This window comes from Mauremys reevesii, linkage group 16, assembly GCF_016161935.1.
Source record: "Mauremys reevesii isolate NIE-2019 linkage group 16, ASM1616193v1, whole genome shotgun sequence".
NCBI classification, from domain to species: Eukaryota; Metazoa; Chordata; order Testudines; family Geoemydidae; genus Mauremys; species Mauremys reevesii.
In genome coordinates, this window is record NC_052638.1 from 18,498,878 (window position 1) to 18,513,264 (window position 14,387).

Genomic DNA, 14,387 nt, shown 5'->3' on the forward strand with positions numbered 1-14,387 from the left:
CTGATAATGTCAATGGATTAGGGAGGGGAAGGGGAGTCTATAGTATTGCAAGAGTTTGAGAAGTTTGGGAAGGCAGGGACTTGTCCAGTCCGAGCATTAAGGACCCACATATTGCTGAGGCTGGCTAATGCTAGGCCACTCTTTCTTCCTGTTGACAGGAGTTTCTCAAGAAAATTCCAGTTTGTGGCAGTCTTATAAAAGGGGCTTACATTATCAGGTTCCTGCTGGTGAATTTGGGTGCCATTCTTTCAGGATCAGGGCAACTTCTGCAGTGCAACTGGCAATAGGGGCTTGAGGGATATAATTGGTTGATGGCATCCAAATGCATACTTGGTGCATATGAGGCCTCCAGTTGAGAATTAGAGACCAGTGGTGTGAATGTGCTATGTTTTGCTGCATACCTGGTTTTCTGGATCAAGGGAGCAGATGACAAGAGATAATGATTAGATCTGTGAGCACAATGTTGTTCATTGGGCCCAGAAGTGGGCAGACAGTTGCCCAGAAGGTTCACAGTATTAGGCCTTGGGGAGGGGATGATTGCATAGAAGGAGGAGCATACTCTGGGATTAGCTGATATCTGTTTACGCTCTTTGGTAGCCATCTGAAACGATTATTGTGCACCAAGGTGAAAACAATTTGGGATCTTGTAAGGGGGTTGACTTAACAACTAGGGCAAAGAGACAGGGCAGAATCAGGACCTTTTCCTGTGGATATCTGTAATCTGGTTTGAAATCTTGCAGCAGAGATTATGGTAGAGAGCCACCAGGCCTCCACATGTTCATGAGGTCAGAAAATGTGTAAATCAGGAAGTGATTAAATTGGTAAAAATCTATTGCATTACCTCAGCTATTCAGGGAAGACTCTGACAGGGACCGAGTATATTTTTGGCCAATGTTAGGGAAGGAGTTGTTAACATATGGGAACCTGGTTAGGGATGTGGGGAGGTAGCCAAGCTAATTGCTGCCACCTCCTGATTGCATGTTTCCAGTGGAAGTACTTTTTAAATAGAGGTCTGGTTCCTTGATGAACCAGAGTTGGAAGTGGATTTAGGGGAAGGCATCTTCCAAAGAAGATGGGGGAACAGGGTTGGGCCTCCGAATGTCTCGTACAGTGAGGAACCAACTCTTCCCCCCAGCATTTTAGACCTAATATGAGGGGTGAGCAGTGGGCTAACAATGGGCTGGGCTCAGGTTTGGAGTGGGGGTCTGAAGACAGTCTTCCACCAGGTAGAACAGATTTAGGGAGGAAGGGTGACATGCATAGGATTAGTTATTACTGGATAATTCCCAGACGAGTTAATAAAATTGCTGCCTAGTTAAATAACATTCCTTGTGTCATGTCTAAGACAAATACATTTTTACTAGTTTCACAGTTCACTTTTTAGTGGACTTCTCTGTTTCCACAATACTTAACTGAGTGGGAAAGACACCTGAAGCTCCGATGCTGGTTTCCAGTCACTGTTACCTTTTAATCAATTTGTTCTTTGATTTTAGATGATGACTATACCAGGGATGATCGTAGGGAGAAGCTATACCTACAGTTTTACCAACAGATACAGAAAGAGTATGATAAAGAAAGACCTTCTGACTGTATCATTGTGGCCATCAGCAAGGAACAAACGTAGGTTTCTAATTTAAAAATGAGGTGTTTAAGGTTTCCAGTTAAGATGTTCACTTAATAATACTGTTCTCTCAGAGCTGAGGATGTAGGTAATATTTGAGTGTTAAGCCTACTTTTTCCTCTCTGAAATTCCTTAACATAATTCTATTTAGTCTTTTCTAAAGTATTTTAAATTGTTATGCATCTCCTAGGCCATTGAGCATGTTAAGTGTGCATGGGGGGCACACGGAGGAACCTTTAAAAAGTTACTTCTAAAGCAAATTAACTCTGACTCAACTCTTAATTTTTTTGTTTACATTTTAGCATTTAATAGGAGAATCTTCTTAGAAACCATGAAATCTAATCAATATAAAATAATGTTAAAAGTAGGTTCAGATCCTACACCTGTCCTTGAATCACCTTGACAATTTTAATATTTTACATATTTTCCTAATTTAAAAAATGTTTTTCTCTGCAGCTGCAAAATGAAAGATCCACATAAGCAAAAGGGAAACTGGCTATATACAAGCCACTATCAAATGTGCAAACTCAGATAGGTTTTATTCTCTAATCTTTTAGTCATGTTAAATGGTGCTTACAGCAAAAGAAATTAAAAAAAAATTCTGAAAGTTTTAAGTGCAACATCCCTTTAAACTAAAATCAAACTTTCTAGTTTTTTTTTCCCTCTTAGGTTACTTGGTTTTCTTTCAGACTAATCCTTTTGAGTAGTGAAGTCTTCATAGCAAGACCTTACGTTTTCTATTTAAAGCATTCAGTGTCATTTTCTAACAAATACAAAGTAAAGGCTTGAAACATCATGAAATTATATATATGGCAAAACGAGAGTTAAATGAGGCAGAGTGCAAAGAACTTTCTTCTTGGTTATCATAGAACTATTAACTTTCATATCATAATTGTCCATCTCCTGGAGATGACCAGGATCAACTTCGATATGGAGGTCTTGACAATCCATTGATACATTCGTCATAGGATTTATTTGAGGACCAGGAGGATTGGTGCAAGAAAGCTTAACTTTAACATCCAGTGTTTAGTTAATGTTCAACATCACCACTTAAATTGTATTTATTTCCTTTCTCTCTTGCCTTCTACATTTCCATAACAAAGTGAATGTTTTATATTTAGTGTCCAATACAAAATTAATTACCAATATGCTATTTTTAAATGGGTTAACTACATGGAAACTTATAGATAATAAACCGTACTTTTTAGAATCTTACACGACTTCTAGTAAGGGAATCAACAAACTCATCAATCTAAAGTGGTGCTGTTATTGCTGCTGTCCTTCAAGTGTTGGATTCTGGTGCTGTAAATACTATACCTGAGAATCCCCTTTCTTTCCTCTCTCCATCTGACATATTAGTCTTTTGATATTCAGATGTTACTTGGATTACACTAGATATTTTGCTCATCTCTTAATTTGTGGCACTGGTCTGAAAGATGTTATGGTGGGTGATCGCTTCAAATGCAGTTGGCAAATCCTCTGTCAGTACCCAGCATAGCACGATGTCGGGGGTCAGTGCTCTGTAAAATGTCTCTTCTGTATTCAGTAGTAGAGAGACCTGCAATCATGGTGAAAACACTGCCATTACTATAGCTTTGTCTGAAGGAACAACTTAGCCGGGCTGGTTGAGTCACCTGAAGTGCAGCGATCATACTCCAGTTCTCTAAGCAGTTAGTAAAAATAGACTTCTAAAGTTGATACAGTTATCAATTATACACACAATTATTTCTGTCTTGATCTCCATTTTCCTTCACTGGCTTTCACATCAAATATACTTAGTTTACATGTTAAAGCAGAATCTTCCTAACTGCCAAAACAGTAAGTACCATGTGGTACACAAAGTTATCTGCATTTCTGTCTTGTGTATATTATAATATAGTTATTGGCTGTTAGCTAACAGTTCTGATGAGGAAGCCGAAATGACCAGGGCTTGCTTTTCCCTATCTATGTTGCTTCCCTAGTGTTGACACTAATAAACTTTCAACTGCAAAATAAGCAGATAAGACTCAGAAGTTACAAAGGGAGCAGTGTACATATAGTATGATGTGTGCTATACATTTGCTGAGCATAAATACCCTTTAAACCTAATGCCCTTTCTTTATCTTCACACATTTATTTTTAAAAAGCCAACTAGTTAATGTAACTAAAAGGCTTACACTAAAGCCAGTCATACAGTTTATACTATTGTGGAAAGAGAAAAGAAGTCAAGTTTTAATTGACTATATCAGTGATGATATATAGGTGATGAATTAGAATAAATAAAATGCTAAATATAAATAGTTTCAATAATTAATGTATTACTATATATACATACTTTCCAAAAATAGCACTTAATACATGACCCACAGGGATCCTCAATTAAAAATTCCCATATATGGAGGGATCAGATTGCCAAACAGTTGAACCTTAATACAAATATTTTCTAAAATAGTCGGTACAGTATATGTTGGGTTTGTTTTTTTTTAAATATCTCCATTCTGTCATCTAAAAGAGCTTGTCTTATTTAAGGAACATGCCATTTGTGGAAAGAAAATTGTTTCTTACACTTCACATAACTAGAATTGTTACCTGTAACTTAGAGCATACAAAACATGAACTACAGCATGGCAACAACTAACAGTGACACAGACTTTTATTTGTAAAATAACCAGCCTCTTTTTTTTCTTTAAGGGAATATGCAACAGTCATAGGCCATCGGTTGCAGGATCATGGCCTTGTGGTGGAAATGATATACCTTACATCTGAGTTGGGTCTCACACGCGCCCTCCAAGAAGTTAAAAATGATGGTTCCCCATTTTGTATTCTTGTTGAACAGTCAAATGTAGCACTTTCCTCTTGCACCGTAATCATGCTTCATGAGTCTATCAAAAGTAAGTTTAGCTTCATGTAGAGATGTCACTTAAAATAGTCCCCATTCAAAACTGCAATTTAATTTTCTTTGAACATGTTAAAATATTAAATACTGACACATTACACCTCTTGCTAACAAAGCCTGACCTAGTTAAGATGTGACAATTTGTAAATACTTCATTGAATTAATTTCCAATAATTCACAAAACACAAATCCATCTGCCCTGAATTACTTTTTCTTAAATGGCATGAAATAGACAACAAAAGCTGTCAAACATAGTAGGGCATTATATATAAATAACATGATTACAGTTCACATTCTTATCTTACTGCTACATAGATGGATCAAATTAAAATCCATCTATTTTAAGTCTTCAATTTTCTAAAACTTTAACTTCAGATTTCACATCTTTCCCCTTAACAAGAACACAGCTGTTCTAGTCATTATTAAAAAGGCACTTCCTTTTTAAATGAAAAATACCTAACTGTCCTGTTCCCCCATTCAGGTAAAATATGTTCTGAATTTAAGAAAAAAGTCTATGCTAATCCTACTTTTCCTCTTATTTCAATCAGATGTGTGCGCAACTGTTCAAGTGTGAAACCAGGAATCTTTTTAGCCCAAGCTTAAATTAAGATGACAAGTGACCTGTATCTTTTAATTGGGGAAACTTTTTTTAAATGTAACTTGTAGTTAAGTAACATTGCACATAGCTGTGCTGAATCAAACTAACTTTTGTAATTACAGGGTAACCATATCAATACTGAAACAGAAACCTTTTAAATTTCATTCAGTTGAATTACACACAGACTTAACAGCTCTGTTTTTTGTCTTTTTGTAAATGTGTCAAGTAGATGGGAACACAAGACTGATAAAGCAAGCTATCTCTCTTCTCTGTAGTACACCGTAATATGCCCATGGAGGATGCATTGGCTCTGGTAGTTAAAGCATTTGGGAAAATTTTTGCTGAGCGTGAGCAGCAGGAGCGTGCCGAAATTTCACACAAAGCAGCTGATCTGGCGGATGACTACCTAGAACGGGAGCTCTGTGGGAGTTACAGTGTGCCTCTAGGCGTTAGACATCTCCTCTTTCTGTTAAGTGAGGGAAAATATTTATATCGTGAGGAGTTGAACTCAATAAGTGACTACCTGAAGACCAGGAAAGATGAGCTTGAAGGTATTCATGCTTTTTTCCCCAAAATACAACTTTAAACATTTTTTTAAATCAACCTGTGTTACAAAACCAGCTCTCAGGTACATTACACATAAATAGTCTACAAATATAAATGATAAAGGTCAAAAGTCCACCTGTAAATGTCAATGTATATTAAAGCACGTGTATATCTATCCTAAAATCAGATACATATTCCCTATAGAAATGGTCACACATCAAACACTTCATCTTTATATCCAAGCCACCCAATGAGCAATCACTCTCCCATAAGATTCACTGTTACAAGTAAATTTTTGTAGCTCTTCTGTTAACACTGACACACATTTAAGTTTTAATAATACCATACACATATAAAAGCATTCTAAATTAAAGTCACTTGGAAGGAACCATTATGCAGAATTTCACATGTGGTTTAATAAAAACCATTAATTCAACCATTATATATATTTTGCAAAGTATTCAAGAGAAATTCAGCAGAACAACTTTAACAGATAAAACAAACTTGCATAAGTTGCAGAAAACGTGTGTTTTGGAAAGATATTCTGGTGTTCTCTTGATCCCTAGGAGCAGCCCTATAGAAACTTCTTGAATCTCTAGGTTAAGGGGTTAATAATTAGAAATAATCTTATCATTATAGGTCACGCCGTCTTTGTAATGATGTACTCTTAGGAGTTACTTTGCTGCTGTTTGTTTTTGTTCTCTTAAACTAGCCCTTGTTGAACAAACTGATCCTTCAACTGAAGTTGAAGACACGTTGTATCAAGCAAACGTGATGCCAAGTACAAGCACTTCCACCCATACCTTAAGTAAACCTCCACCCCTTCTGCCGACACCCAACAGGAATGTTCTTTTAGGCCAGTCGCCCCTTCCTCCAGCTAAACCTGCATTGTTGGGTGATAGGCCATCAGGAGCTCTTCTTCCAACACCAGGTTAGTAACAATTTAACTTCCTCGTATGTCAAATTTTATATTTAAAACTATTTTACTAACTTGATTTTTTTTTCATGACTGATTCGATCATTCACGCAATAGATTTGCTCACAAAAATGTAATAGAAATATTATTATCAATGTTACGGGAAGTATAATAAAGTGAAGGGATGTGGACCCCAAAAATATCAGTCGTTTGCAAATATTTAGAGTGGTGATTCAATAATAGCGTAGCCAATTAGTTTATTTTATCATCCATGTATCATTGTGTTTTGTTTTTATGGTCAATTCATATGCTATTTCATATATAATCAATATATGCTAAATAGATTTAAATTGTCAGTCTCACACTTCTATAATCTTACACGTATTTAGGAGTGATGAGTATGTATTGGGTATATAAGTAAAGCATGGCTGGAATGAAAGGCCTACAGTCTGAGGCCTGTAAGATTTTAGCTGCACCATAGTAAGCCATAGGCTTAAGAATGCTTGACATGAGTTGTTGATCTAGGAATAACCCTATGCCAGTAAGGTCACAAGATTACTGCAAAAGATGTGCCACTAGGTGATGTTACAGAAAACTGGAATAGACTGTAATGTATTGTCCAAGAGCACGAGACACCTGATTGTAACATCATGTCCTGACCACAGGTTACATGTTGTGTGTAGATGCTAATGAGAATAAAATGAACTAAGAAATAACCTATGAAAAATGAGGTACCCCAGTATTCGTGGGGTGTGGAAGTACAGATAAGGGAAAAGAGGGTTGAAACGCCCTTGCATATGCATAGGGTGTTAGGTGTGGTCAGAACAACAATATAAAAGATGTTTCCTGGTTGGGTAAAAGTGGAAAGATGTCGCAGGAACCATCCTCTGTCGATGATCATCTGTTGAGAGGTCCATCGGACCCTAGAATATCTGAGGATGTGAATATGACTACAGTCTTGGGTTTTGTAGGATTTATATATGCATGGGTAATTTATAGCTTCGCTTATTGGTTTAATAAAACTTGTAGTACAGATAAAACTTTGTACTTGATTGTCTCTATGGTCACTATCCATGTTCCTGGAGTCTCCAAATTTGAGAGAAGCACCAGAGGTGATTTTCACTTTGAGCTTGGAACTGTAGCACCAGGAGCTGAACCCATGGGAGTTTATATTGAATTTAGTAATTTTGTATTAAATAAAAAGGCTACAATAGCTTAAAGAAAAGAAAAGAAAAGTTGGATGATTTTAGCCATACTACCTTTCATAGCAAACTTTCCAGGACAGGGGGGGTAGAGGAGAACAACTATTCTATTCCTATCTAAAAATGAATCTCCTGTAATATTATGATAGTAAAGGGACTTTCTTTTCCAGTTGCCAAAGGTAAGCTCTAGTAAAAGAATTCTTTGAAGTTACGAAAGCTTATAGAAAATCAAAGGGGCGTCGGGGACATTGAGAGCAGTTGAGGTTTTAAACATGAATTCTCCTAGATCTTAAGACTCTTGTGTAGTACTAAGCCTGTGCTGGGTTAAATTAAATGCTTGTTGCTTTTATGATTGGGATGCATATTAACAATTATCGGGAAATCAGCATAACTTAATGATAAGAATATAAGACATTCACAATTTTGTTTGTACATGATCTGAGTCTTCAGCCTCGGGGCTAATACTAGGCACAAATTTGCATCACAACTGGTGTCCTGCTGTCTTAACTTAGTCGTTATTGGGTCTGCTTAGGGTCTTTTGTCAAATATATTTGACATGAATTGTAACATGGTAATTTAGTCCTGTTTTACTTGCTGTCTTTATCAATCTTCCTTTACTAACGAGGACACTCTATTAATTTAATTTGTGTCTGTCTGTCTTGTAGTGTAAACATGTTTACAGGTCACCACTAATGCAGCGGAAAACTGTACTTTGTGGTAGAGATGTAAAACTTTCCAATATGCATGCCTGCATGTAGGTGTAGTGTTAAATAACTTGGAAGGATTTTACTTGTACTTCTGTAGTGTTAGATCTTTAATAAAGTAATGCTCTTACTGGCATCGGTTGAAGACTTAGCAAAATCTGAATGATGCTAGTAGATTTGCTAGTGTCTGCAACTGTACTTTTTATAGAAACTTCAAATAGTGAAGCAGCATTTACAAGCTGAATGTTTCCAGATATTGTTATAATTAAAATCAGTGTTTGTTTAAATAATAATGTGAGTATCCTGCTCAAACAAATTAAATGTTCTTGTTATTAAAAATAAAATAAAAAAATCACCCTGATTTGCAAACAGGGATGTCCGGTGCAAAGGGTAAACCTCCACCTCTTCTAGCAGCACCTGCTAAAAGACCTGGTCTTCTAGGATATTCACCCCATCAGCCTGCAAAACGACCACTACTTGGAGAGAAACCTGGACTTTTGCCAACACCAGGTAAGGATAGGAAAGCTTTGTAGATTCTTACAATCTGTAATATTTTGAGACCAGCTACTTTGCTGTCTTTCTGAATATTGATTTAATATTATTTACTGTAGTAGATGCAATTCTTGTAGCTAAAAACTTTCTGATGCTAGCCAACCAGATTTCTCTCCTAACTAAAAAGTTTTGAAATTTCCAGTGGAAAAAAAATGCAATAATCTTCCTTAAAAAAGGCTAATCTGCTAATGAGAGATATGTTTGCTTTATGTTTAATGATTGCAATTAGAGTGAAAGCAACATATAGAATCAGAAAACCCTTGTACTAATTACACTATCTCCAAGGAACCAAGATGTTTTAATACAAAAACCTTTCTGTTTGTTTATGTACTATAGGCTATGGAAAATGCTAAGTGGATCACAGGATCAGGTCCAAGGGTGAATTTAGCTAACCGCTTGATAACAGTGACTATAACATAAAAAATGTTACAATCTGAGGGATTGTAGCGGGGTGGTTACCCACTCCAGCCCTGACGGGGTTAAGGCCAGCCCTGGGACAGGGCTGTAAAGAAAAGCCCAGGCTTCTTAGGAAGGCAGCCTCAGCTGTGGCCACGCCCCAAACAGACTCAGCTGGCCCTATAAAAGACAGGGAAGCCAGGGGCAGACACAGACTCCTCTAGCTGTAGAAGGAGACGGGCCTGGCTGCTGGGGAGCTAGAGAAGGTACCTGGAGTGAAGCAGGGCTGGGGGAAGGCTACGGGAGCTAGGGAGCTCTGGCCTGGAAACCCCCCATCAGGCTGCGGCCTAGTATAAGGCCAAACGGGTACTGGGGTTGCAGGGAACAGCCCAAGGCTAGGCAGAGGCAGCAGGTCCAAACCCAACCTTGCCTGTGATGAGTGGCTTATACTGCACCTGCCCCAGGGAGCGGGGGCTAGTTGGTGACTGGCAGTAGCCTCTGACTGAGGCGAAGTGGGGATAAGAGGTGGGGGTTCCCCGGGGAGGGGAAACCCCGAGAGTGAGGGGTTACTGCCAGGGGGCAGCACCCCAGATAACAGGGCACCGGAGTCCAGGGAGGGATGCGGGGGCCTACCAGCAGAGGTATATCAGCCTGCAGAGGGCACTCCAAGGCTGGAAATGAGCTAATTCCCAAGGCACCAGCAGGAGGCACCACAGGGGTGAGTCTCACATCGCTACAGGGATGGGGGGGAACACCGCAGCAGCCCACCACGGTAGGATTTAATTTCAGAAAGGGGAGCTACACAAAAATGAAGTTAGATAAACAGAAATCAAAAGGTACTGTGCCAAAAGTGAAAACTCTGCAAGCTGCCTGGAAACTTTTTAAAAACACCATAATAGAGGCTCAATTTAAATGTATACCCCAAATTAAGATAACTTTTAGTAAGAAAACCAAAAAAATGCCACAGTGGCTAAACAACAAAGCCACAAAAGCAGTTAGAGACAAAAAGGCATCCTTTAAAAAGCGGAAGTTAAATCATACTGAGGAAAATAGAAAAGAGCATAAACTCTGGCAAGTGAAGTGTAAAAAATATAATTAGAAGGGCCAAAAAAGAATTTGAAGAACAGCTAGCGGGGCCATTGGACAATCAAGATGCTAAAGGAGCACTCAAGGAAGATAAGACCATTGCCGAGAAACTAAATGAATTCTTTGCATCTGTCTTCGTTGCTGAGGATGTGAGGGAGATTCCCACACCTGAGCTATTCTTTTTAAGTGGGAATTGTCCCAGATTGAGGTGTCATCAGAGGAGGCTTTGGAACAAATTGATAAGTCACTAGGACCAGATGGTAATTTATTACTGTTTGTTCACCCAAGAGTTCTGAAAGAACTCAGTAGTTCTGCAATTTCACATTTATCTGTGGTATGTAACCTATCATTTAGATCAGCTTCTGTACCAGATGATTGGAGGATAGCTAATGTGATGCCAATTTTTTAAAAAAGTCTCCAGCGGCAGTCCTGGCAATTACAGGCCGGTAAGCCTAACTTCAGTACTGACCAAACTGGTTGAAACTATAGTAAAGAACAGAATTATTTAGATACATAGATGAACACCATTCGTTGGGCAGAGTTAACATCGTTTTTGTAAAGGGAAATCATGCCTCGGCAATATACTAGAATTCTTTGAGGGGTGTGGACAAGGTCCCTCCCAAAGGCTCTTAAACAAAGTAAGCTGTCATGGGATAAGAGGGAAGATCCTCCCATGGATTCATAGCTGGCTAAAAGATAGGAAACAGAGGGTAGGAATATTCAACATATTCATAAATGATCTGGAAAAGAGAGTGAACAGTGAGGTGGCAAAATTTGCAGATGATAGAAAACTACTCAAAATAGTTAAGTCCAAAGCAGACTGCACAGAGTTAAAAAGGGATCTCACAAAACGGAGTGACTGGGCAACAAAATGAAATTCAGTGCTGATAAATGCAAAGTAATCCACATTGGAAAACAATCCTAACTATACATTAGGGCTGTTGATTAATCGCAGTTAACTCATGTGATAATCACAATTTTTTTTGAGTTAAATTGCACTGTTAAATAATAGAATACCAATTGAAATTTATTAAACATTTTTGCATGTTTTTCTACATTTTCAAATATATTGATTTCTGTTACAACACAGAATACAAAGTGTACAGTGCTCACTTTATATTATCGATTACAAGTATTTGCATTGTAAAAATGATAAACAAAAGAAATAGTATTTTTCAATTCACCTCATACAAGTACTGTAGTGCAATCTCTTTATCGTGAAAGTGTAACTTACAGATGTAGAGTTGTTGTTGTTACATAACTGCACTCCAATAACAAAACCATGTAAAACTTTAGAGCCTACAAGTCTACTCAGTCCTACTTCTTGTTCAGCCAATCACTAGGACAAACGAGTTTGATTACATTTACTGGAGATAATGCCTGCTTCTTATTTACAGTGTCACATGAAAGTGAGAACAGGCGTTTGCATGGCACTTTTGTAGCCAGTGTTGGAAGGTATTTATGTGCCAGATATGCTAAACATTTGTATGCTTCTTCATGCTTCAGCCACCATTCCAGAGGCTGAAGATGTTAGTCTTTTTAAAAACAAAACAAAAAACATTAATTCAATTTGTGACTCTACTCTTTCGGGGAGGATTGTTTTACCCAGATTCTGCCATATATTTCATGTTATAGCAGCCTCAGATGATGACCCAGCACATGTTTGTTTTAAGAACACTTCTACATCAGATTTGACAAAACACAAAGAAGGTACCAATGTGAGATTTTTAAAAATATCTACAGCACTCGACCCAAGGTTTAAGAATCTGAAGTGCCTTCCAAAATCTGAGAGGGACAAGGTGTGGAACACGCTTTCAGAAGTCTTAAAAGAGAAACACTCAGATGCGGAAACTACAGAACCTGAATCACCAAAAAAGAGATTTTGACTCAGATGAGGAAAATGAACACTCTGCTTTGGATTGTTATCAAGCAGACTCCATCATCAGCATGGAGACACGTTCTCTGGAATGGTGGTTGAAGCATGAACGGACATATGAATCTTTAGCACATCTGGCATGTAAATATCTTACGATGCTGGCAACAACAGTGCCACATGAATGCCTGTTCTCACTTTCAGGTGACATTGTAAACAAGAAGCGGGTAGCATTATTTCCTGCAAATTGTAACCAAACTTGTTTGTCTGTGCGATTGGCTGAAGTAAGAATGAGTGGACTTATAGGCTCTAAAGTTTTACATTATTTGTTTTAGTTTTGAGAGCAGTTTTTTACATAATTCTACATTTCTAAGTTCAACTTTCATGATAAAGAGATTTCACTACAATACTTGTATTAGGTGAATTGAAAAATACTGTTTCTTTTGTTTTTTACAATGCAAATATTTGTAATAAAAATAAATATAAAGTGAGCACTATACACTTTTTGTATTGTGTTGTAACTGAAATCGATATATTTGAAAACATAGAAAATATCCAAAAGTATTTAAATAAATGCTACTGTGTTGGGCTGCTTTGATGTTTTCCCGACTACAGGGATATTAAATTTTTTTATGTTATGGTCACTATTACCAAGTGGTTCAGCTATATTCAACTCTTGGACTAGGTCCTGTGCTCCACTTAGGACTAAATCAAGAATTGCCTCTTCTCTTGTGGGTTCCAGGACTAGCTGCTTCAAGAAGCAGTCATTTAAGGTGTCAAGAAACTTTCTCTGCCTCTCATCCTGAGGTGACATGTACCCAGTCAATACAAGGATAGTTGAAATCCCCCATTATTATTGAGTTTTTTATTTTTATAGCCTCTCTAATCTCCCTGAGCATTTCACAGTCCCTATCACCATCCTGGTCAGGTGGTCGGTAGTATATCCCTACTGCTATATTCTTATTATTCAAGCATGGAAACATATTATTCAAGCATATGTTGGAGCCTTTCCATTGAGGGGTGGTTTTGTTCCTAGATAGGAACTGCAGTAATGAAGATGGTGGTCATACCTATGGTCAAAAAGTTGGGGGTGCAATCTCTTCTGTGGAAGTCTTTGGCTGCTATTTGGGCTTTCAGTGGCATGGAATCTGAGATGACTCCAGGGCTGTGGACAATTGCTCTTAAATTTGAAGGCAGATTTAAATCTGAAGGCAGTAGCAGGAAAGTTATAGAAGAATCAAGTTCTTTACAGTAGCTGCGGAGATGGACATTACAGAACTCTCTAAAGTGGAGGTAGCTGTTAGCCTTTTGCCAGTGCAAGAGGGTGAGGAGTCCTCGATGATTGTGGCACATCAAGCTAGTTAGGGGGGAGGGAAGGGGCAGGGCATTTATATGTAAAACAGCCTCACTATTTATTTTTATCTTTGTCGTAGCTGTTCATGTTAAACCTGTGCAACACCAACGGGCAGCTAAACCAAAGCCTTTGCTTAACTGAGACGACATCACAGACACCATGACTAATAATGGAATACACTAAACCTGATGGTGGCATCCCTCTTCCAAGACAGCAGAGAGCATGATAAACTTGTATTGCTAGTGTCCGTACACCCAGACAAACTTAAATGTATCTCATTTTCTGTAATACACATTCCTATGGGAACTTTTTAAAATTTCAGGGCGCTCTTCTGTTCAAACAAAATTGGTATTTGTGGAAGGTCAGTGTTGTAGATTCATGGTCTTATAAATTAGGAATTGTTTAAATAGATATGGTCACAAAATAAACTATTTGTTTTACACAACTCATCACTGATTCTTTTGTGGTTAAGTTTTACCTGACTCTTCCGTATGATTATTTTAGAAAGATAAGCAGAACCCAGTCAGACTTCATTTCAGTGCTTGTGCTGGATAGGGTGGGATACAATTTCTTTTTCTTTCTTGTTCTTTCTTTCTAAATGTGAAAAGTCTCTATGGGTTGTTGGGATTTTGTGTTTTTTATATAATACAAAAGTGTTGTCTAC

The 14,387-nt window shown here is 37.9% G+C and overlaps 1 protein-coding gene across 4 annotated transcripts in view; it reads left to right on the forward strand.

Annotated features, from left to right (window-relative positions):
• LOC120384591 (nuclear receptor coactivator 5-like) overlaps nt 1-14,172 on the forward strand; it is a 30,798-nt gene extending 16,626 nt beyond the window's left edge. For all 4 annotated transcript variants that reach the window (XM_039503534.1, XM_039503536.1, XM_039503537.1 and 1 more), the window contains 6 exons: nt 1,494-1,620; nt 4,292-4,491; nt 5,370-5,645; nt 6,353-6,571; nt 8,835-8,972; nt 13,803-14,172. In XM_039503534.1, the coding sequence (XP_039359468.1) occupies nt 1,494-1,620; nt 4,292-4,491; nt 5,370-5,645; nt 6,353-6,571; nt 8,835-8,972; nt 13,803-13,864 (1,022 nt within the window). In that variant the 3' untranslated portion in view covers nt 13,865-14,172. The remainder of the gene's footprint in view (nt 1-1,493; nt 1,621-4,291; nt 4,492-5,369; nt 5,646-6,352; nt 6,572-8,834; nt 8,973-13,802) is intronic.
• The last annotated feature ends 215 nt before the right edge of the window (nt 14,173-14,387 follow it).